This window comes from Neophocaena asiaeorientalis, unplaced genomic scaffold, assembly GCF_003031525.2.
Source record: "Neophocaena asiaeorientalis asiaeorientalis breed wild unplaced genomic scaffold, Neophocaena_asiaeorientalis_V1.1 scaffold30, whole genome shotgun sequence".
NCBI lineage: Eukaryota > Metazoa > Chordata > Mammalia > Artiodactyla > Phocoenidae > Neophocaena > Neophocaena asiaeorientalis.
Window position 1 is genome coordinate 14,697,123 of NW_020174923.1, and position 23,862 is coordinate 14,720,984.

The 23,862-nt window shown below is 46.2% G+C and overlaps 2 protein-coding genes across 4 annotated transcripts in view; both read right to left on the reverse strand.

Moving 5' to 3' along the window:
• TACO1 (translational activator of cytochrome c oxidase I) lies at window positions 1–16,027 on the reverse strand. The gene is made up of 6 exons (XM_024760662.1): window positions 15,950–16,027; window positions 6,779–7,445; window positions 6,368–6,474; window positions 4,874–5,001; window positions 4,203–4,380; window positions 1–3,871 (listed from the first exon to the last, which is right to left on the reverse strand). The coding sequence occupies exons 2-6, from the start codon at window positions 7,056–7,058 to the stop codon at window positions 3,671–3,673; spliced, it is 894 nt and encodes a 297-aa protein (XP_024616430.1). The 5' UTR covers window positions 7,059–7,445; window positions 15,950–16,027; the 3' UTR covers window positions 1–3,670.
• DCAF7 (DDB1 and CUL4 associated factor 7) overlaps window positions 13,518–23,862 on the reverse strand; it is a 26,528-nt gene continuing 16,183 nt past the window's right edge. For 2 of the 3 annotated variants that reach the window (XM_024760661.1, XM_024760660.1), the window contains 3 exons: window positions 21,637–21,846; window positions 20,613–20,730; window positions 13,518–18,421 (listed from right to left, as the gene is read on the reverse strand). In XM_024760661.1, the coding sequence (XP_024616429.1) occupies window positions 18,249–18,421; window positions 20,613–20,730; window positions 21,637–21,846 (501 nt within the window). In that variant the 3' untranslated portion in view covers window positions 13,518–18,248. The remainder of the gene's footprint in view (window positions 18,422–20,612; window positions 20,731–21,636; window positions 21,847–23,862) is intronic. The other variant, XR_003005377.1, reaches the window with a different exon arrangement.

The window sequence follows — 23,862 nt, forward strand, 5'->3', positions numbered from 1 at the left end:
GATTTTTACATCTCCTTTACATTTTTATATATTGACATTTACTTCTAAAGAAAAATTGCTTTTCGTTTTGAAATTCCACTTCTATAAATTTATCCTAAAGAATACTTTGCAAGAGAGCAAAGGTAAAGAATGTTCATCATAGCATCTTCTGTAAGATAGACAACCCAAATGTCCATTGATAGAGACTAGTTAAATAAATTATGGCACATTAATTAATACAATAAAATACTATGTAGCTACTAAAAAGAATAAAGCAGACATCTCCATTCTAATACCAAAAGGAATCCAGGATATATCTGGGGGGAGGGGGCGCAGGAGACAGGTTATAAAGCATATATATATAGGGTGATCACATTTCAGTTTTTAAAAAAGTTCTTTCACACTTAGTGGGACAAAAGGCCAACATACACTGAACACTTCCTATTGCCAGGCACTGTTTTAAGTGCTTAGCATATATTAACTTATTTAATTCTCAAAACAGCCTTATGATATAGATGCTATTATCCCCATTTTATAGATGAAGAAATAAGTACAAAGAGGTTAAGTTCTTCCCCAAGGTTGCTAGCAACCGACAAGAGTTAGAATTTGTGCCCCAGCAGATTGATACCAATGAGAAGAGCAGACTGTTAATGGTGGTTGTTATTTTAGGAGGTTAGGATTAGATGGGACTTTAATTTTTTTGCTGTATATTTCTATAAGGTTTGATTTTTTAAAAAACAATAAAGGTTACCTTTTTGGCACAAACCAAAGAAAGATAAAATGAGAAAAAAGTAAAAACTTCTATCCCATTCACTGTCTGGGGATAGAATAAAGAGAGAAAGTGATTTCAGTCAAGACGAGTGTAGTATCTATCATGACACTCTCTTTCGTGAGATCTACTGGCTCACTTATTTTCTCTTCATAGAATGTCTTCAGAGGAGTCCTCAGGGATTCAAAAGTTGAGGACTCTTAGAGTGTGAAGCTTTATTGACAGCTGTGCTATATATTTCCGAGAGAAAAAAAAAGGAACTCAACCACACGACTGAATTTCCAGAGTTGGCTAGAGGCAGAGTCTTCACTGTTCCTGTTTGATTCAGCGGGAGCCCCTGGCAAGAGTTGGGGCAGCTACATACCACACGAGCGCTTCTCGTAAGAGTCAAGGCTATGGACAGAGCCTGTCACTGATACTTCCATCCCACTGAAAGGAAACTTGAAAATGAGCCCGAGCCAGCTCAAGGCTCTAAATGATTCTGTGTTGCTAAGACAATGACCAAAGATAAGGCAAAGGCAAGCCAGGACCAGATGCTATTCTTCTGACTTTAAGGTACACCTGAATCCCACCCTCTCACATGCTGTCTCCCTAACAGGACAATAATGTGACTAGTTTTCTTTTTAAAAAAATGCTTCCCTGATAAAAGTAAGACACGATTATTGAAAATAAAACTCAATTATAACATCACCACCCAGAGATAACCAGTTTTGATATTTTGGTATACTTCCTTTTAGTCTTTTTTTAAAAGTTCATATATAAAGTATGATATATATTTTAAAATTTGGACCATACTATACATATAGTTTTGCATCTTTGTTTTTCACTTAACATTATATTGTAAACATTTTCTCTGACATAAAATATTCTTTGAAAAATAATTTCTAGTGGCAGAATAACTCATACTCTCTTTACTTAACTATTCAGTTAAATAGTTAACTATTTAACCTGTAGAGCTAAGGGTCTCTTTACCAGATCTAGAGGCAGAGCAGGTCCAAGTAAGCTTTCATTTCTGCCTTTCCCATACTAATTGCAGGAAAGACTGCAGGGCACCGCCAGGGGTCAGTGCAGAGCTATTTAGTGTGTCTTGATGCAAGAAAACTGGTTACACAAGAATTCACATTAACAAATCCTATCTATTAGATTAGAGGACTATTCACATGAGTAACCAAGTTCCCTTCTAGAGCAGGCTTCCTTAGTACGGATTTCTCAGATCAGAATGACCACATTCCTATTCAACATTTATAACAGACCTTGGTTTATTTCATGCAGATGTAGTTCTCACCTGCTTGGTATGAGATCATCTGTGCATAAAATACTTGGCCTGACCATTTTATAGGTTTGTTTTGAAAATCAAATAAATAAAATAATAAAGTATCTTATAAGTTAGGAAGTGGCATTTAAACTTTACATTGCGCTATTTTAATGATGTGCTATTCAGATATTTAGATGAGTTATCTCCTATAAAAACTAAAGAATGCCAGGTAGTACCAAAATTATGAAATGAGGTATAACAGCATGTGCTTTGGCACAGTAACAGGTTATTACATTGGTTTTCCTCCCTCTAGCCTTCACTCTCCAGCTGTTGAAGTCATCATGGAATTAGTAATCTGTTTTTCCTAGAAGGTGAAGTTATCATTTATCCAATTTGGTTTTAGTTCTTTCCCATCCTCATTTACCTAAAAGTCCTTCAGGAAAATTACTCTGAGCTCAGAACTGGCTTAAACAACTTACAAGAAGGTGAATAATAGGGATCAAAAAGCCGCTCCAGGACCGACACGCCTGACGGGCTCCAGCACAGGTGGTTGGCACTCCTTGTCTCTCTAAACCCAGAAGTGACTCAGGAACAAAAGGCACCAAGGCCCCTATTTCCCACCTGGCCAGGCTTCTGACTCAGCCTTCTTTCTGTTCTTATCTCTTTTCCAGTTCCCAGTGCCCCATGATCTGGCATCAGGGATGAAAAGGAGCCAGGGCTGGGCAATCTGGGGATCAAGCAGCTTTCAAAACCATCTTGGTATAGCCCTTCCTGAGTGCAGCCCACTGACAGGTCCACTCTGAGCAATCTCAGAACACAGAGGGACCCAGGCAAAGCAGGGCCTGGAGTCCCTTATCACTGGCACTTGATCTCCTTCGGGGCTACAGCCTTAAGCTCTCTGACAGAAGAAGGGTACAGAGGCCACACAAAGAGAACAAGGATGCATGCACAGCACCTCACACTGCCCTGGGACAGCTCCGGTAGAGAGCAATCCTGTGTCTTCCCCCTGAGGTCCTACGTCTTAGAGTGGATCTAACACAGGGCATCAATTGGACAGCTTGTAAGTGCAGTTCCTGGTACACAGTAGGTGTTTGAGCAATATTAGTTATGTGAAAGAATGACAGGTTTAAGCCATTAGATGAGCACTAGAGCACAAAGTACCTGGAGGGAGCTACATTTCTATGGTCAATCAAAAAAATAAAGTCTTGGGATTGGAGTAGTGGAACTAAGCCTATAGACTTCAAAGGAAGTCAAGAGGGTCCCAGCAACTGGACACAAACCCAGGAAAACTCAAGAGTCATACAACAGCAGTGCAGCAAACCCAGATCAATAACTGTTATTATTTAACAGCAGTTTCTAGTACATGGGCCCTCAGGGCACCTACCATCCCCACAAGGGCCAACTTCCTGAGATCAGAATCTGACCAGCTGACTGGCCTCACTCTGCATCCAGAAGGATGTGGAGGGGCTCACCTGGGAGGGCACGGAGACACCAGCAGAGCTGACAAATAGGCTTCACAAAAGTGCAGGGATTCCGTTGACCACAAACTACAGGTCTTCTGCTTCCTAACCTGCTAGACCACCCACCGCCCTGACCTGCTTGAGTCTCAGAGGACGCTGCAGAAGCTTGTGCTCCAGAATAGGCTGCCGGGGGCACGTACAGCCTGGCTACTCAATGTTGTCATAGACGTGGATCACGTCATTGTGGTTGCCGAGAGCCTGGATGAGATGGGCAGCCTGCTCCAGGTCAGGGTCAGCCAGCCGCACCTTTGTGTTGGGGATGAACTCTAGCATACAGGACACAGAACACAGGCCCAGGGAGTCCAGCTTCTTCCTCACCTGATGCAGTGAAGAGGCATCACAAATAAACTAGGAACAAAGGAAAGTCAGGAGGTAAGTAGCCAGGAGATAACAGGACAAAGCTGGACAGAAGTTTGCAAAACCTGAATGGAATTACTGTATCACTGGGTTTAAGTCTTCACTGGCAGAAACAGAGTTTTCAATGTTCTGAATCCTTCTCATCGTCCTCAAGAGAGTAAGCCCTATCTGGTATTCTCTTAGTAAATGTCTGTGCAGTATGTGAGCTCTTTATCTCACCTGTACCCCGGGCATAGGAAAGAAGAGACTGACAGAACCATGCCTTAACATGTCAATCAGGGGCCTCTCAGAAGCCCACCAAACACTAAGGCTTCACACTCACTTTAAAAATGTTTGTTTCCTCTTCATCTTCAGTTTCCTTGACATCCTCAGCTCCTGCTTCTATTGCCAGCTCCAGGGCACGCTCCAGATTCACAGCTTTCTTCTCTTTGTCCTCCACTCCAACCACGATCACTCCCTTTTTGTCAAAGGAGTGGCGAGCTCCTTCAGCCATCATTCCCCTAATAGGAAAGGAAATGGGCCAGAAAGAATGCCTTTAGACACTCATTCCCACCCAGCCCCTGGAGTATAAACAGACATGGAGCAGCTCTTTTCCTGAGGCAGATGCAGCTACCACTGGGCAAGGGAATAATCCAAACATAACCCCAACCTTCTATTTTCTGCCCTGCCTGGAGTTTGGAGGATGCAAAGACTGCTCATCAATTCCTGTGCAATGAAGATTCCATTCCTGGTTGTACGTTTTAAGACCTGGACATGATACAGACAGATGGGATAATGGGACAGAGAGTTCGTTCTACACCTGATGAACAAGTCTTTTGGATCCTGCCCAGTACAGAACACATTAAGGGAGAATAAACGACCCCATTTGGATTCTGCTAAGGATGAAGTGTGTGTAAAATTTGAAACGCCACCAGGAACAAATAGTACTTTCCCTGCACAGAATCGAAACCTAAAGACTCTGTACCCTTCTACACTCCCCAGACACACACCTACCCATTCTTGTTCAGGATATGTTTGATGTCCGAGTGGCACTTGGAGCTACTGTTAGATAACGCCTCAATGAGAAGAGAAGAGCCACCAGGGCCTCGGCCCTCATACAACAAATAAACGTCCTTGGTTTTCTGCAATAAACAACATAATCACATTTTCCGGTTTCCTAGTTCCCTCCTACATGCCAGCCCAGGCACCAGAGGCACCACAAAGTTGACTCCATGGGATGGGCTCCCTGGGCTGGAGCCTAGGCTGTTAAGCTTCAATTTTGTCCTCCCCTCTGAGAGGAGGCCCTTGGGACCAACTTTTGAGATAATAGGAAGCACTATCCCTTACTTGGAAGGCAGTCTGTTTCTCTTGTCCCTGAACAATCAATCTGCCATCTCCCAGCTTTGTTTTCGCCCCTCCGCAGCTGAATCCCACATCCACCCCGCCATAGCGCCTACTAAAACTCATTCTCGTACACCTTATCCCGCATGAAACCCACCTGTGCTCCTACCCCAGCACTGCTGAGTACTGCCACATGAAATGACACATCTGGGCCTTATCAAATAGCATAGCCTCAAAATTCAAACAATCAATCAAAAACTCTAATGACCAATCTCATCTGGATCTCCCACACTGCCTCTGCTCATTCTTTGCCCGTGCATCCGATCTTCACCACTCTCTCCATCACCCTGCCCTGCCGTCTTCCCAGGAACTCTCAACTGATGACTTCTCCCTTCCTCTTTCACAAAGGAAATTAAGGACACCAGGTGGGGGAAAATCCTCTGCCTCCACCGCCTTATCTGCACCACACCTGACAGGAGGGCAGTATGAATGATGGCTAGGCATAGGCTCTGGAGTCTGTCTGGTTCCCAGTCTGTCATTTTCTGTGTGACGTGGTCAAGTCGCCCAATCTTTCAGTGCCTCAGTTTCCATTTAAGGTTGTTCTGAGGATTCAGTGAGGTAATGCATACAAAGTTCTTATCAAAGAACTTGGCCTGGAATAAGCACTCAATAACTGTTAACAATTAAGGTGACTACTACTTTCTCAGATCCTTCCCCCTTGTCCTAGAGAAGAGGTGTCCCCTCAGCTGGGCTTGAAGACAATTCCCACACCTAGGCTCTACATCCCAGCCCCTCCCACTATCACCATCATCTGCACCCTGTCTCTTTCTACTGGCTTTTCTCCTTTAAGGCATAAATGTCAGAAAAACAAACCCTTCCTCAAACTAACACCAGGGCTTTCCCCATACTGTGCCCCTTCTTTTTACCCCATCTCCTCAAAACTCAGCTCAGCAATCCTAGGCTATAGCTCTGTACGCTGTCTATACATCCTGCTCCTGACTGTGCTCCCATAACCAATGGCCGAGAGAAGAGTCACCAGAAGGCTCTGGGCTGAGAGTGTCAACGACATCACTACCCTTCTCTGATAATTTAAGGGGTGTGTGGTGGCCTTCCAGACATGCGCCTGTAGGGACTGTGATCAAAAACAAAGTTAAACTGAGGACACACCTCCATTTTCAGTGCTGCCTCAATTGTTGCCTTGGGCATGTGCTTGCTGCGACACACCTCTAAGATGCTGGCCAGGTTTCTATTGAACTCGGGGTTGGGGCCTCCTTCTGAGACAGAAAAGAGTAAGCAGAGACATCTCATTATGACATGTGAGAAAAAAGGGATTTCCGCCTCCTACCCCCATCAGCCAAAAGAGCGACAAGTCAGCACTTAGATCTCGGTTTGTTGAGGACACTTTATCCAGTGTTTGAATGAGATCTGGGTAAGTATTTTGGAAAAGAAGTTTTCAATTCGCTCTGAATGAAAGGCCGAGGATCGGGGTGGGCCTGGCCCAACTCTAGGAGGCAAGCAAAGCCGTGGGCATAGTGAGGGCAAGTGGCTACCACCGGGGGGTGACCGTCCAGTTCTCACCTTTAACCGCTAGGCGAATGCTCAAACTGAGCTTAGAGAAGACGCGACTCCTTTCGGTGTCCTTGGGACCCTTGATGTGCCGGACTTTGGACCACTTGTTGTGGCCGGCGAGGACTTCTGCCGTGAGGTGCAGCGTCCGGCCCTCACAGGGGCTACAGCCTGGGGACTCAGGCTGGAAGGCCGGGGGGAAGCGCGGAAGAGCCACCCGGACCCCGGGGCCTCGCGCCCACAAGCACTGGGCAGCGGCCCTGCTCAAGGTGACAGGGGCCCAAGCCGCCATCGGCTCCGACCCTGGGCCAAGGTCAGCAAGAGCAGTGGGTCCGTCCGCCGAGTCCGCCACCGAAACAAGCAGGTCCAGAGCCTGCGGCCTCCTCAACCCGTCACTGGAGAGCCAAAGGCTCAGGCCCACCCCGGGGAGCCGGAACACGAAGTACGCCGCACCTTCACCGCGGCAGCCGGGAGCGGGTACATTCAATGGTGTAGCACACTTCCTTTTCCCGGTCCGTTCCAAAAACGCGTCCCCACCGACCACAAAAGCCGTTCCGTCGCGTGGTACTTGCTTTTAAGTTGCTTGCAGCTGCGCAGAGCCTGGGCGGAGGTGGGGCAACCCTGCGCTCAATCCTTCCTGGTTGCCTGGGGAACGCCGGACTTTACTTCCCACAATGATCTAGTAGAGATACATCTTAGTTATGAAACTGATTTTGCTTCAGAATGACTTCCCAACTCTAAGCAGGCCTAGAATGATAAATGCTTTGTTGTTGCAAAGAAATAGGTAGTTCCATCACTTCGCTTTAAGGTAGGGAAATCGCCGCCCAGAGATGTGATTTATCCAATCATTTAGTCTCTCTGAACTTCCTCTTCGATATCTGTAAATAAGGATGCTCCTACTTGCTTTACCAACGTAAGAGGGTTGAAAAAAGCTCTTGGAGCTTTAAAGTAATAAAATCTTATGTAAATAGCAGCAGCGATCATAGTGATGAAGTCCCTAAATTCAAGAGACGCTTGCCATCCTGGAGAGGGAGGATGATCAGAAGAGTTTCCTGGAGCCTAATTCCCCTCTGCATTTTCCCTCTGCTCTCACAGAAGAGAAAACCGATGCCATTAGGAGGAGAAGGTATAGAACAAACAAAGCAGCAACTGTGAACAACTTTCCAGTGGCTCCCCAGGCCGGTGAGATTAAATCCAAAAACTTGGTGTGTTAGAGAGCAGGTTAAGTTTGTGGCCTCTGGTCTGAACTGGTGGGTTCAAACCCCGGTTGTTACACTTACTTGTGTAACCTTGGGCAAGTTCCTTTACTTTCCTATATTTCAGTTTTCTTACCTGTAGAATGGCCTTGCTATGATTAAATGGGATAATGGATAAAATACACAGGCATAGGTTTTATGTTACTTTTTAGTTATTATGTAAGAACCTTCATAATCTCAGATCTACTCATTCTTCCGGTCTCATGTCCTGACACTACAGTCCGGTTGGAGGGAATTATACTCACTGTACTCTGAATACAAGTTCTTTATCACCTCTTTGCCCCTATCTGCTTGGAGTGAACTTCACTGTCTCGGTGATAAAATCTTCATCATGCTTCAAGACCCAGTTCAGCTGTCCCCTCCTTGGTTAAAGCCTTCCTAAGAGTTCTTCTTTGAGTTTTTAGCTGTAACTAATAGTGCACTTATGAATTGTTGATTTATTATTTTTTAGTAGCGAAGCTACTTGGGCTGGGCACTCTCCTCCTTGTACTTCGCAGACTATGCAGAAACACCAGATTGCTCCTACTGCTTCTCCCAATTCTTGTATTAGGCACAAACCTGTGTCTTTGCTGTTCTACCTCACTTCTGGCTAATTTTTGTTCTTCCTTCAAGATTCAGCTCAGGCATCATTTCCCACCAGAGGAAAGTATCTGCAAATTCTCCGTTTGGGTTCGGATGCCCTACTCTGTGTGTTCACATAACCCTTCATACATGTCTGTACCTTAACACTTACTTTTTTAATATCAAAATGTTTGTCTCTGCCAATGATATTAAATTCTTTGAGAGCAGGACTGTACTCCTGTGCCCAGTACAGCTTTTTTTTTTTTAACAAAAACTTTACTGACATGTAATTTAAATATCATACACATCACCAAAGTGTACAATGTTTTTTAGTATATTCAGATTTGTGCAGCCATCACCCAAATTTTACATTTTCATCACTCCCTAAAGAAAGTACCCATTAGCAGTTACTCCCCATTTTCCCCAGTTCCCCCAGTCCTAGGCAACCACCACTTTACTTCTGTCTCTATGGGTCTGCCTATTCTGGACATTTCATATGAATGGAATCATACAATATGTGGTTCTTTTGACTGGTTTCTTTCATTAAATCACCAATTTAAAGTGTACAATGTTTTTTAGTATATTCAGATTTGTGCAGCCATCACCCAAATTTTACATTTTCATCACTCCCTAAAGAAAGTACCCATTAGCAGTTACTCCCCATTTTCCCCAGTTCCCCCAGTCCTAGGCAACCACCACTTTACTTCTGTCTCTATGGGTCTCCTATTCTGGACATTTCATATGAATGGAATCATACAATATGTGGTTCTTTTGACTGGTTTCTTTCATTTATCATAATGTTTTCAGGGTTCATCCATGTTGTTAACTAATGTTCCATTGCATGATATACCACTTTTTATTTATCCATTCATCAGTTGATGGACATTTGGGTTTTTTCCACCTTTTGACCATTCTGAATAATGCTGTTATGAACGTTCACGTACAGGATTTTGCGTAGACATATATTTTCATTTCTCTTGGGTATATGCCTAGGAGTGGAATTGGTGAGTCATACAGTAACTCTGTTCGATCTTTTGAGGAACTGCCAGCGTGTTTTCCAAAATGGTTGCATTGTTTACATCCCTACCAGTAATGTATGAGGGTTCCAATTTCTCCACATCCTTGCCAAAACTTGTTATCATCTCTTTTTGACTCTAGCTGTTGTCATCCTAGTGGGTATGAAGTGGTATTTCATTGTGGTTTTGTTTGTTTGTTTTTTCTCATTGTGGTTTTGATTTCTATTTCCCAGATGACTAATGATGTTGATCATCTTTTCATGTGCTTGCTAGCTATTCATATAGAGTATTACTTTTTGTAATTTAAAAATATAGCTTAGGGGCTTCCCTGGTGGCACAGTGGTTAAGAATCCGCCTGCCAATGCAGGGGAGAGGGGTTTGAGCCCTGGTCAGGGAAGCCCCTAAGCTATATTTTTAAATTACAAAAAGTAATACTCTATATGAATAGCTAGCAAGCACATGAAAAGATGATCAACATCATTAGTCATCTGGGAAATAGAAATCAAAACCACAATGAGAAAAAAAAAAAAAAAAAAAAATTATTAAAAATAATAATAATAAATAAGAATATAGCTTAACATAAATGTTACTTCAAGTAGCAAAAAGCAAATGAAGGAAATCTATAATCACAAATAAGAGTAGAGGCCAAGGGCTTCCCTGGTGGCACAGTGGTTGAGAATCTGCCTGCCAATGCAGGGGACACGGGTTCGAGCCCTGGTTTGAGGGATCCCACATGCCGCGGAGCAACTGGGCCCGTGAGCCACAACTACTGAGCCAGCGCGTCGGGAGCCTGTGCTCCACAACAAGAGAGGCCGCGACAGTGAGAGGCACGTGCACCGCGATGAGAAATGGCCTCCGCTCGCCGCAACTAGAGAAAGCCTTCGTACAGAAACGAAGACCCAACACAGCCAAAAATAAATTAATTAAAAATAAAAAAAGAGTAGAGGCCAAAACAAAGTTTGAGATAGTCCTGGTCCAGTCAGCCTAAACCCACCAGGGCAAAGCTGTAGTCCAACAATGTCAGGCTATCAACTCACTGCAACAAGGCAAACTGCACACCAGAGGGATGGTGGAGTGTCTCACTAAAGGAAAAGATTGCTATTACTTAATTATGGGAATGAGTGGAGGTTAGGTGAAATTTCAATGAAACAGGGTTTGATATACTCAAAGGAATACAGAGTTATATGAAAAGAGAGTCAACATCAGCTCTGGACTGCAAAGTGGACCCAAGGTTAAGTTTCCTTGAAAACTACAATGTTAAATGTGGAAAGTTGTGTTCAGAAAGTCCTGAAGTTCTACACCTGGGTTGGAAATCAAGGCTGCTTTTCTGTCAAAGCAACTTAGATTCTCCAAGCAAGACTGTAAGGCTTCATTCTCACTGGACATAATTTCAAACAGCAAACTTCCCGACAGTCTATGATTTTATTTTATTTATTTATTTATTTTTGGCCACACCACGTGGCACGTGGGATCTTAGTTCCTCGACCAGGGATTGAACCCTGCAGTGGAAGCATGGACTCATCGCTGGGCCACCAGGGAATTCCCAGTCTGATTTTAGAGAACAGTTTCTTAGTGAATTTTTAAACGTCACCCAGAGAAGGGAATTATTATCTGATAAGTTGCAGTGTGTGCTTGGGAGAAATATTGTTTCCTGTTAACTTTGCACCTGGTTTTATCTGTGTCTGTTTATCTGTGATGAATGGCAGGGCAGATTTTTACTTTCTCAGTCTGAGCTAATATTCATGTCTCAAAATGAATTCACAGGTGACTGAACCATCCCTAGAGACCTGGGTGTCAAGATCATTGAAAAAAAAAATTTTTTTTTTGGCTGCTTTGGGTCTTTGTTGCTGCACGCAGGTTTTCTCTAGTTGCTGTGAGCAGGGGCTACTCTTCGTTGCAGTGCATGGGCTTCTCATTGCAGTGGCTTCTCTTGTTGCAGAGCACGGGTTCTAGAGCACAGGCTCAGTAGTTGTGGCACAGGGGCTTAGCTGCTTCACGGCATGTGGGATCTTCCGGAACCAGGGATCGAACCCGTGTCCCCTGAATTGGCAGGCAGATTCTCAACCACTGTACCACCAGGGAAGTCCCTGAAATTTTTAACTTACAATGAACCTTGGATTCTAAAGACTGGCTCAAGGCATCATTCTACTAGGTTTGAACAGGTGTCGTCTAGTACTAACGGCTCTCAATGAATAGAACCACACTCGTTACTATTCCAGATACTCTTGCTAATTTGATGGTATGGTGGAGACATTACTTTATTTCCTCTTCCTAGGCACACAGGAAAAATACATTCCTTGCAGTTAGGCTGAATGACGTGACAAAGGGGAAGGCACTTACTAAATACTGGCTCACTGAACCAATCAAAATGTCTTTCTTCTTTTCCTTTGAAATGGCTCAACAAGAGCACAGAATGAAAATAAAAATAAACAGAGGGAGTATTCATCTAGGACCAACAGCATTTGAATAGCAGTGGGATAAAACTCCTCCATCCTATCACATTGGGGCACAGGCTCGGGAAACCAGCTTGGACTTGGAAATTCTAGTCAGCCATCAGAGCCTGATGTCCTCACCCAGGGGACGTGGGAGTTATCATTTCTTGGTCAGCCTTCACAGCCAACAGATTACTGAATCCTGATTAGCCTGTGCCTTAAATCTCTTTGGTTGTGCCCTGCCCTCTCCTTCCCTGCTGCTCCTGCCTTAGTTGAGGCTTTTGCTTTTTCTTATGTTGACTATTTTAATAGGTGAGGTGACTCCTTGTCTCACCCCCACTCAGAGGCATGTTCTTCACTGCCTCCTAAAATGCAGAACTCAGCATGACTTCCCTCTGTGTAAATTTTCCAAAGTCTCGTACAGGAGGAAGGTCTAAACTTTCTACAAAGCACAAGACCACCTGCTCCTGCTCTCCTCTCTAGACCCACTTCCCACCACTCCCCACACAAAACCCCACATCACCTTACCATTCTCTGAATAGAACCATATTCTTCTTGCCTCTACAGATTTATACATGGATGTTCTCTCTGCCTTAAATATCTTTCTTTACTCCCAGAAGACTCCAACTCAGCCTTCAAAACCCAGTTCAAAACTACAAAGCTACAGTAATCAAGACAGTATGGTACTGGCACTAAAACAGAATGAAAAACAAATAGCGTATAATAACACGTATATATGGAACCTAAAAAAGAAAAAAAAATGGTTCTGAAGAACCTAGGGGCAGGACAGGAATAAAGACGGAGATGTAGAGAATGGACTTGAGGACACAGGTAGGGGGAAGGGTAAGCTGGGACGAAGTGAGAGAGTGGCATGGATGTATATACACTACCAAATGTAAAATAGATAGCTAGTGGGAAGCAGCCGCATAGCACAGGGAGATCAGCTTGGTGCTTTGTGCCGACCTAGAGGGGTGGGATAGGGAGGGTGGGAGGGAGACGCAGGAGGGAGGAGATATGGGGATATATGTATATGTATAGCTGATTCACTTTGTTATACAGCAGAAACTAACACAACATTGTAAAGCAATTATACTCCAATAAAAATGTTAAAACAACAACAACAAAAAACATTCAAGCATCCTTCATCTTGTGAAGTTTTCCCTGACCCTCCCTGGCTCCCACCCAGACATAGGTGATCACTTCCTCCTCAGGGCCACCAGAGAACCTGAACACACCCATCACTGCACAACACTGCCAGTGTTTCTTTATGTAGATGTCTCTTCTGGTTGACTGTGAGCGACCTGAGGGTCATGGCCCCCAGCAGACAGTAGGTGGTCTGTATTTTGTTAAAGGTGATGAATTAGGCCATCAGATAGTGTGATGGGCTGGGGTGGAGGTCTAATCCCCCAGCCAGTGTGTCTGGAACATGACCACAGTGGCAGAATGGGAAGAACTGAATTCATCACAAGAAGAAATTCAGTCAATCTATACATGTTCAAGTTTTATTACAAAGTATGATGGGCAGAAAATACGGTACTTCTTATACAGGAGGCTGAACAGAATGAAAGGGTGAAAATTAGGTTTAATATATTCAGAAAGCAAGAAATCAAATCATAGATAACACTCCACTTTCAGGTGCCTTTGAAGTAGCCTTCAATGGAGATTTACCATTGTGGTTTCACAGCACAGTGTTAAAAAATTTTTTACAAGCCCTGTGTACAATCAATCCTGTGAAAATGTTTTTTTAAAAAAATGGTTACAGTACAGTTCTGCAAGGGGCAGCTTCCTCTCCACCTGACCATGGGATGCCACAAAACCTATAATGTAGAGGAAAAGTTTAAATACATAACAGGAAATTAAGTTCAGACACACTAGGCTAAAGGGGACAGAAATGGATTGGCTAGCGCTTAACACTTCAGAGAACGAGGAATCTCCATTTTCTCTACATAGAGATTTGTACAATCATGCTACAAATTCACGCTTGGGGGAGGAAGGATGGAAAGTCACTGAAAGAGGGGTCATCAAATACACAGGAACCATATCAAATGATCCATATTCGACTCAAGCAAGTCAAAGCTTTAGCTCCACGAGTTTCATAACACACTGTATTACCACAATCAACCCAAGGTGAGAACATTCTTTCAAATAGCAGGTATCACAAGTTCTTATTCACCGGGTTTTCCCAAAGGCCAGTACTTGTAAGTTTTCCAGCTCTTACATAGACTGCCAGCATCCTCCTTCCTCTTGAGTTTATACTTTGATTAGCTTATCTGTTTCTGGCTTGATACACCAGTCCAAGCCTCTTGGGAAGGCACCTGCATGTTTCTACACTTAAAAAATCACATCTAGGAAGTAGCCTGAGAGGAGCTGGCCCAACCCATGTGGCCACACATTTGACTTTGACCACTAGCAGCAATGACAACGGTGGGAAAAGAGGACGAGGCTCTGCAACACTGAGTAGCTGGCCCAGCCAGTGCAGGGATGGCAATTCTTGGAGAGCCTGGCCCAGGGTTCACAGTGACTGCTCAGCTCAGCTTTCCTCCCAGGGAAAACCCAACTTCAGTGCCAAGCATGACCCTCCCTCCTCATCCTGGAGCACAGACAGGAAAGGGAAGAGGCTGCTTTGGGGCTTCTACTTTACTGGTCTCCCTTCTCCCAAGTCAGGCAGTCAAAGGAGCTGGGGACAGTGGAGGGAAGTTACTAGGCTGGCCTCCCGTGGTTGGTAGACCCTGCAGCTCCTACATACCTTACAGCCTAGGAATTCAAGACCCAGGTTGCAGCAGGGAGAAAGTTCTACAGTGGAAAGGCAGTGGGAAGGTAAAGAGGAAGAGAAAAGACAAAAGGGAGGGGGGGAAAGTCAGCATGACTGTTTACAACCTCTGCTTCTTCTCTCTACAAACCTACAACCAAGAAGAGCCATTGTCTGGAATGATCGAGGGACTCCCACTCCTGCAAGTTTCTACCACCAAACGACACTAGGGCTGAACTGCAGCAGGAAGGGGTCCCCCTGTCACCCTGTCCCCAGTTACCCCACATCACAGGCACCTGATGAACAATCCAGGAAGGCTGACACAGGCCGAGAGCACAGTCTCACTCCATGGCCACGTGACGGTCTGAATGCTTCCCCAGCTCAGACCTTTACTGCCCTCTAATATTTTCTCCTTTGCTACCACTGCTTTTCTCCCACATCCTAAATCTCCTCCTAAAATTTCAGACACACCTGCCATCAAAAACTCATCGGAGTCTTAATGTTTTCTGTTTCTTAACCAGTTCTCTGAGAGCCGATCCTGGTTCTGATAAGAAATTCTCACCTGGTTATCAAGTTTCTTCCCTCTTCAAGTCCTCATCTTTCAGCCTGGCTCCTCCCTGGAAAGAGAGGCTTCTGACTTTCCTGGGTGTAAACAACTCAAACTCTTGAAGGACTTGGATCCACTCACCAGCTCTCTGATGGGGAACCTGAGGCCTCATTTATTCAGCACCCCCCTCCCCTCAGAGCAGACAAGGAAAACAAAGGCGGCTGCGGCTCTGGGGGCCAGAAGCATGTCAAAGGGCCACCGCCCAGAGAGCCAGAGCCCAGAGGTGCTGCCGCAGGCTTTCCAGTGCAGTCCCGGCAGTGGCTCTTCTCATGTTCAAGGAGCGCAGAGACAGAGCCTCCCAACCTATTCTCGCTGGCTGGCAATCTGAGAACCTAAACACATTAAACAAACACTTGCTTTTGAAACTACAACAGATCTCTGCTTCCTGTGGTGTGGCTGACTAAGAGGCTTTCTAAATCCTGAGACTACAGAAATCCCCTCCTCAGCCATGAGGCCATCTGGCCCATGGCATAAAGGGAGAGTGAGGGAGCCGGGACTTCAAAATCCCAGCATGCCAGCTACTGTGTGTCTGTGTCTGCTTGGGGGGACTGGGGAGTCTCACCTGGGCCCAAGTGGGATGTTGAAAGGAAGAGGACCAGACCACACTGCAGGGCCTAAGGAGGGTGACAGGGCTGGGAGTCTGCAGGGCAAGGAAAAAAAACATTCAAAGTTGTTGTTTTCCACAGTAAATAGCAACTTTATCCAAATATATCCCTATTCTTATTAACAAATTTTTTTTCTCCAGATTATTTTCAAGTTAGAGTGGATAAATCTTCTCAGCACTCAAACCACAAAAGTGCAGATCAGGAAAGGAATCTTAACCCAGAGCTCAGTGTAGTTAAGCCCTGCCCCAGCAGGACCAGCCCCCTCTACCACTAGACCTTCATTTCAGACCCTTTTCCACAGGAAGGAACTGACAGCCTCCTAGAGCAAGTGACACTCAATTTATACTTGCTACCCTTGAGGGAAGGACCCTGGAACCATCACACACAATAACAAGCAGGGCATTGTTCTGACCAAGAACTGTTCGCTTTACATCTCCAAATGATGCAGTGCAAATCTGGTGGTAAGTGCAGGAGAGATGACCTCAAGCAGACGGCCAGCCAAAGAGCCTCAAAACCAGAACAATGTATAAAGGGAGAAGGGGAAATACCCTGACTAAAAAAAAGAGCCTTTTTCTTTGGGCCAAGCCCCCGTGTATTAAAGCAAAGAGCTATGACTTTGGGGATACAAATACATCTGCTTCTGAAAAGTAGGACTCAACCAAGAGAGTTCAAGTGCCCAGAAGGACAAAGCTAACTGCTTTGTTTCTCAAAAGCAGATGACAACTGGACAAAGCCATTGGCCTCAAGGTCTGCTTCTCTCCTACTCTCGGACGCTCAAGTCAGAGGGTCTCAGAAACCTTCCGGCACTTGGCAGAGCATGGCAAACTCCCCCCGCCACCCCGCGCCCTGACTCTGAGCATGTCCCCAACTCTGCCTGCCCAAGGATTCACCTACCACCGGAACTCACTCATATAACGGACACAGACACCCACAGCCTACAATCCAGTACTGCTCAGAACCTAAGCTGGGGTCAGGGTGGCTGACAGGGGTTCGTGGAGTTCTGAACTGGCTGACCCTGGGTCTCTGAAGCTTTTCTTGCTCTCTATGTAACTGATGGCCTGGGATCACCACAGCCTACTGGTCCACCCTCTGCAAGAGCTGACAGTCTCCCACACTCTAAAGGAGATCCTGCTCAGGCCAGATGCTCAGACTGTGCAGGCAGGGCTCTCACCTCAGAGCACTCTATCCAAAGAGCAGCCAATATACTGGCACTCACAGTAAACCGAACAAACAGAGATACTGAAGTTCAGCTTATACTTCATTCTTGCCTATCATTCAAGACGTGAAAGAGACGGGCTGGGGGCTTATATCTGGAGGGAAAAACAGACTCTCAAACTAGGTACTGGAAACATGCTCTACGCTCAGCTTTCCTGCCACTGTTCCCCTCAGTCAGGCGCCCCAATCAGCGTGGCTAGCTCAGAGCTAACATGTGCCCAAGAGGTCCTGGGGGGCTGGACAGGGGTACTTCCGGGAGTTAACAGAAGGAGTCCCATGCCTGTTTCGGAGCTCAGAATGCCCTTGAGAAGAGCCAGGCTGAGCAAAGGTGCAAAAGCTGGCTGACTTCAGAGCACCGAGGCGGTTTGGGACTCCAGGTCAGGTATGTTCCGCTCAGGCAGTGATTCAAGAAGGCAAACTGCTCATGGGGTCAAGGACCTGGGGCCAGACCCAGGCAGGGAGGGAAGAGAGGAAGGTGCTAACAGGGAGGGCTATGAGACAAAGGAAGAGACCAGGGAGTAAAATTCTTTTGTAAAAAAATTAGCCTGATAGATAAAAAATATACAAAGTTGAAGTTTGTTAAAGACATTGATAACAGGAGGAAAGACAATTTTGAACTGGTGTTCGTTCCCACCTAAGTGCTCACATGGACACGGACACAGATTGCTGCCTCGGGCAGCAGCAGACAGAGACGTGTGGGACAGATGAATACAAACAGAGCCGGTGCCCACAATGCTCATTAACACAACGGCTGACAAACAAATATACAGAAATTTTAATTGAGGAACCAAAGGACGTGAGGAAAAGAGAGAAAATCTTAAAACTCAGCCTTGGGCTGAGGAGGCGCCACACGGCACTGAGTCCGGCCCAGAGAGCAGTGGGGCGACTGGCCGGGAACTCCTAGAGCAGCTTCTGGGAACAGTGGGTGCAAAGCAATGAAAGACGTACTGGCCACCGGAAACATGTCTCTTCTTACTTTGGGGGTGGAACAGAGGCGGGAAACACACAAGCCCCCGCCTCGTGGGCACGGCGCCACCGACACTACACTCTGAGTATCTCCAGGCAGTTGTTGTAGCAGATGGCAATCCAGTCGGGCTGAGTCGATGCCCACTGCACATTGTTGATCTCTCCCTCGGCTGTGTAGGCCAGGATAGGGTCTTCGATGGCCCGAGGCATTTGCTGGATGTCCCAGATGAGGGCCTGGTGGTCATCCGCTACGGACACAGAGCAAGCGAGTAAGGTCACAACTCAGGCAGTGAGGACCATGACCCCTGCACCTGAGCGGGGATCGCAGTTTACAAAGCATTCATTCACCAAAACCCCAGTGAGGGAGGTTTTACTGCAAGCCCCCATTTTATAAATGAGGAAATGTTAAGGCACATGCCCCAAACCACAGAGCTATGCAGCAGTGAGTGGCAGAGCCCGGACGCAAAGCAAGGCCGCTGCCTCTGACGCATTCACCACAGCAGAGCTGGGATGGCGGAAGGGACTTGGATGGGCATCTCATCTCATCTGGGGCAGGCATCAGGAAAGGAAGAAGCGATGGGATAAAAACAATCCCCAAACATGTCATTTTCAGCCACTTAAAGTACTTGAGTGATTAAAGATCCCTCTCTGACGATTCAATTATTTAATGGGATTCTTTTCCCTCCATCTTATGGACATTTATACATCAATGAGGTGTTATACAGATAATGAGATAAAGTGTTGTGGGGACATGTGCCCAAGGGCCCTGGGAAATACCAGAAAGAAGGAAAGCACCTTAAAAAGACAGATAAGGACATGAAAAGTGACTGGAAAGAAACATATCAAAATGAGACCAGTGGTACCATTAGGACCGCAAGGTTATGAGTTATGTTTACTTTTCTCTAGTTCCTAAGTGATGTGTAACGTGGTGGTCATGTTACTTTTACGATCAAAATAATACGTTCTTAATTTAAGAGAGGAAAAAAAGGGCAATGACCTTCCACACCACAGTGTCCCCTAGTCCCATCACCCATCCCGACGTGAAAGCCCGTCTCTCTCCTGAATAAATCAAACCCTCAGAGGCCGCATAACCTGGGCATGGGTGAGAGATGCCCTTCCCAGGACTATCCGCATCAAGAGATCTGGCGAGTCGTTTTAAACACTCGGCACCTCTAAAGCAGTAAGTGCCTTTTCCTCAACGCTCAACTGAGCACGCTCTTCAGCACCAGCTCCTGCCACCGGAAGGACACAGGGTGGGTGCGGCACCCAGGGCAGCAGCAGGTCTGCAAAGGCAGCCACTGGGAGCCGAAGGTGGGCTTCTGCTGGGTGGGCTGATACTGTTCTCCTTTCTTTCTTTTTGCTCCTCCTGCCCTTCCCTAGCCACACTCCTGGGAAAAAGCGGGCAAGAGTGAAGAAGTCAGGCCACAACATGAGGCACGCAGGACGGCGTTGGGCCTCAACTGCTCCACAAGGAGACAGACAGGCGTGAGCAGAGGGCCCCAAACAGGAAGAGCTTCATGCCTTTCGAATTCATGCTAAAATGGCAGAAACCCACCAAACTACATCGCTCCTCTGGCTCCATAATGAACAAGGAAATGAGGATGCTACTGATTTGTGAGGAGGGTAAAAGTATGTTAGGAGGAAACGCAAGGCTCTGAAAAAGATAAGGAGCACAACATTATGGGGCTAGAGTGGAATCCTGTCTGTAAAATAAAGGGACAGGTATTTGTATGGGAGGGATGTGTACACATGGATCCACCTAAAAGGGTCTGGAAGGAGACATACCGACCGTCGTGAGTGGTGCCACCTATACAAAGTGGGGCTGAAGTAGAAATGGGAAAGGAAGGAGAGAAGATGACGTTCACCTTCCTTTTTTTTTACATCTCTGTATTGTTGAATTTTTAATAGCGGGCATTGTTTCTAGAATACAAGCACACTGACGGCCAGCGTATTTTTAAGGGGTACTCTTTTGGGTCTGGCAAATGGAGAGACGGGAACTACACGTCACACACCACTGACGCGGGCAGGCTGTGCAGGCCCTTCCATGCACCCAGAACTCAGTGCAGGGGGCATGTGCTTTTGGCATCTCCCAGGCGACAGGCCCAAAGAGTCAGTTACATCCAGGAGAGACTGCGCCCTCCTTCATGCTCCTGGATGAGTCCTCTGTGCCGACCTAGATTTCAGAGGCGCACGGTAGTTGGCACAAGCCTATAACGGGTACATGATGTAAGTAGTATACAGATGCTCTGACATCACTGAGGGTACAAAACCATCTGGAAATCCGGACTGCTTCAATTTCACAAGCATAGGGAGGCTCTCAATGGAGTTACTCTGTGTAAACCTCTCAAACTATCCTTGGAATACAGTAAGGATTACAATTCTAAGGAGACAAGAGGAAGATCTCCTTACCGCTCCCCATCGCCCCCTGCCAGTAATTACCTGCAGTACAGATGTGGCAGGATGAATGTGGGGCCCAAGCAATGCCATTGACACATGCTCGGTGGTTGTTTAACCTGGCGACAGGCGTGCAGGGAACTCGAACGTCCAGAATCACTACCTGCAGAAATAACAAGGAAGAGGCCCAGAAACTTCAGGGTGTGACAGAAAAAAACAAGACACTACACAAGAGAGAGAAAAAAAATTTGTTTAACTTGTTCATTTGTAGATTTAAAGACTCTTAGAGACAGAGGGTCTCGGCACAGCTAGTTTCTAGTCTGTGTCATAAGGAGCTCAGGGCCTTTAGGCTGCAGGGGAGAAGGCAGAGCAAGTCACATGAATTTGAACAAGCCACCAGGTCCTATTAGGTGCATGTGCTAAGGACTCTGTGTGTGCTCAGCTGGGCAGCATGGAAGCCCTCTCCCCCAACCCCCGCAGCAAAAGTTGAAAGGTAAGCAGCCCAAGGTACTGGTTTCATCAAAATAAAGTTCATCACTGCATCATCTCCACCCACGGTCTACTGCTTTTATCAAGTAACAGGCTACAGAGTTGCCACTTCCACATCTGTTCACTAAGGCTGGCAGAATCTGTCCAGACTACAGAGGAGAAAACTGCCTGTTTCTTTACTCGACACCATAAGCACATGAGATTTGGTTTACTCTTTAGATACTGCTTTTCTTGGCTCCGACTCCAACTCTCCAAGTAGTAAAAGTTCTTAACACACAGTCCTTGCTCTAGATCAGGTTTTCTCCGTTTCAGCACTGCTGACATTTCGGGTCGGATAACTCTGTGCTGTGAGGAATGGCCCTGTGCACCACAGGGCGTGCAGCAGCATCCCTGGCCTCCACCCCCAAGACACCAGTAGCACCGCCCCTCCCCCTCCCACCCCCGAAGGTCTCCAGATATTTCCAAAAATCCTCTGAGGAGACAATGGCGACCAGCTGAGAACCACTCTTCTAGATACAGTAAGTACGCAGAGCCGGAGCTGAGTGGCAGGGCCTATGTTAGCCTCAAGTGGGGCTCTCACCTCCATTCCGTCCATGGCCATGGTGGCCAGGTAGTTGGGGTCCTGCTTGTTCCAGCAGAGGCGAAGCAGTGGGTGATGCTGTGGGTCTTCGTAAATGATGGTGCTGTGTTCTAGATGACGGAGGTCAAACATCCGCACCGAGCCATCAGCACCCACAGAGGCAAACATGTCCCTGCCGCCTCCGGCCCGGCTAAATGCAATATCATAGACCTGTTGGTGAATAAGAAGCGTCAGTCGGATTCAGCTGTTACCACCCTTTCCTGTAACAGGGAAATCTGCTATCCCTAGTTCATCTAAACCCTTGCTCATGACCCAGAAGGAGGTAAACAAAGCCAAACAGCGCCTGTGAGGACTGGGACCTGAGAGTGCTAACATCAGTGACTTTCCAAAGAGTGAAGGTCATTCTGTTCTGGAAACTGGCTGGCTTCTTCTCACTTCCTGCTTTCCAAGGATTCTTCCTCCACCTCCCGTGATAAAACAAAGAGCACATACCCTGCTGACCGGCAGAGCACAAGTAGCTCTGAGCAAGTATTCTGTAGGCTTGGACAGGCTCAGTGAAGCGAGAGCCAGTGGCTGTCTCCTGCCACCCTGTTACAAGATGGAGACATTTATTTCCTGGGCCTTCGTGGCTTTCATTTGTGTGTGATCAGAGGCAAATCCATGAGCACATTAAGGCCAAGATCATCGATTTGCTGGGTGGAAGCAGCCACGGTTCTGCTGAGAAACCTGGACCTGAGACTCATTTGTGAGAAAGAAGTAACAGCAGTTTTGAATCTTGGGAGGCTCAGGTGTTCCTATACTTATGGAGAGGCTTAATACCGCTCTCTTGTCCTAGGACACGCTATCTCTTCTCCTAGTTGGTTTGTATTCATAAGTGAATCAATTTAGGTTTTGAATCATTGTTTTCTGCACTTATTACTTGCTACAAACATTGCACTCTGCTAATGTCTATGAGAAAACAGAGGCAGAGAGCAACAGAGAGCCAGACAAGCAGAGAGAGAGAATCTGAAAAAGGAAAACAAAATGCCAAACAAAACCCATCTTCTGGGGCCAAGGACAATAATCCCTCACTCAGGACCACGACTCCAGCCTTCTGGAGGTTCCACCTGCTAAGGGACACTGGCAAACAAGCATCTGTTTCTATTCAACCTCATAACTTCCTTTTCCTCTGGCTGACTATGAAGAAATTACACTTCTCTTTCTGTAGTAGGAATTAGGAGTGGTTCAATGGGGAACTGGGCTGGTCATCACAAGGAGGCCTGACAGATCAAGGCTCTGTCCAACACCGACCAGCTACCTTAGGGCTGGGATGTGTTTATACATATGTGCACCCAGGGTTGGCTCCCAGTAACTCGCAGGGACAGGGACACCATGGCAGCACCACTAAGCAGTAAGGTTCTCACAGGCAATATGGCCGAGTGTGTAAAACTCAGCTCTGACTGCTTCTTCTTCTGTGCTCCACCAGTGCATTTCATCATAAGCCAAGGGAGGGAAATAACTCCCAGATATACGCTACCCTCCTCTGCACCAATCCGCCAGTAGCAACGAGAACCTCCTGGCAAGTCTTTACTTCAACAGAGAGAGGTGGGCTGAGAAAAATCTAAGGTGCCAGGAGGCGTCATGTTCCTCTCAGAACAACCACCCTTAGATTCATTTCTTCGAGGCCGGGGTGCTGGTCCAGGGCCCGTTTGCTGTTGAGATCGCTGCTCCCATTGTCTACACTGCACTACCTCACTGCAGCTCCGGTGTGGCTTCTCAGCTTTACTATCATCTGTGTAAGCAATCCCCTCATTAAATCCCCTCAGTTTAAATATTTAAAGTAGCTCTAGGTTTCTGGGTTGGACCCTGACAGAGAACAGCAGGCTAAGCTGTCACAGAACCAAAATGCAGCAACCTGCTCCACCTGATGCCAAGAGGGCTCCCAGAACCTCCTTATACCGATCTTCTTGGCAGGACAAACTCTTCCTTCGCCTCTTGGCTTACGGCAGCCGAGTCCAGCAGATTTGTAACAGATCTTACCGTTGGGAGCACAGAAAGCCAAAGAACAACCTCTCACTAAGAATGATAATCTGGTCACCAACTTTCCATTCTGTGGACAACCTCAAGTTTCTCACCTCATGTCAAGGCATCCTTTTTATTGGTACAGATACTAATAATCTTCAACTGTGCAGGGTACGATAGAAAAGAAAACACTACCCACAGGAAACGTCCTGTAATTTTTCTGGT

What these genes read in the sequence shown, in the direction of transcription:
- TACO1 (XM_024760662.1), bottom strand. Translation starts at nt 7,058, where the DNA reads ATGGCGGCTTGGGCCCCTGTCACCTTGAGCAGGGCCGCTGCCCAGTGC. An exon ending in AGGCAGCACTGAAAATGGAG is followed by an intron (nt 5,002 to 6,367) that starts GTGTGTCCTCAG and finishes TGTTTATTGCAG; the next exon opens with AAAACCAAGGACGTTTATTT. An exon ending in AGGAAACAAACATTTTTAAA is followed by an intron (nt 3,872 to 4,202) that starts GTGAGTGTGAAG and finishes CTTTGTTCCTAG; the next exon opens with TTTATTTGTGATGCCTCTTC.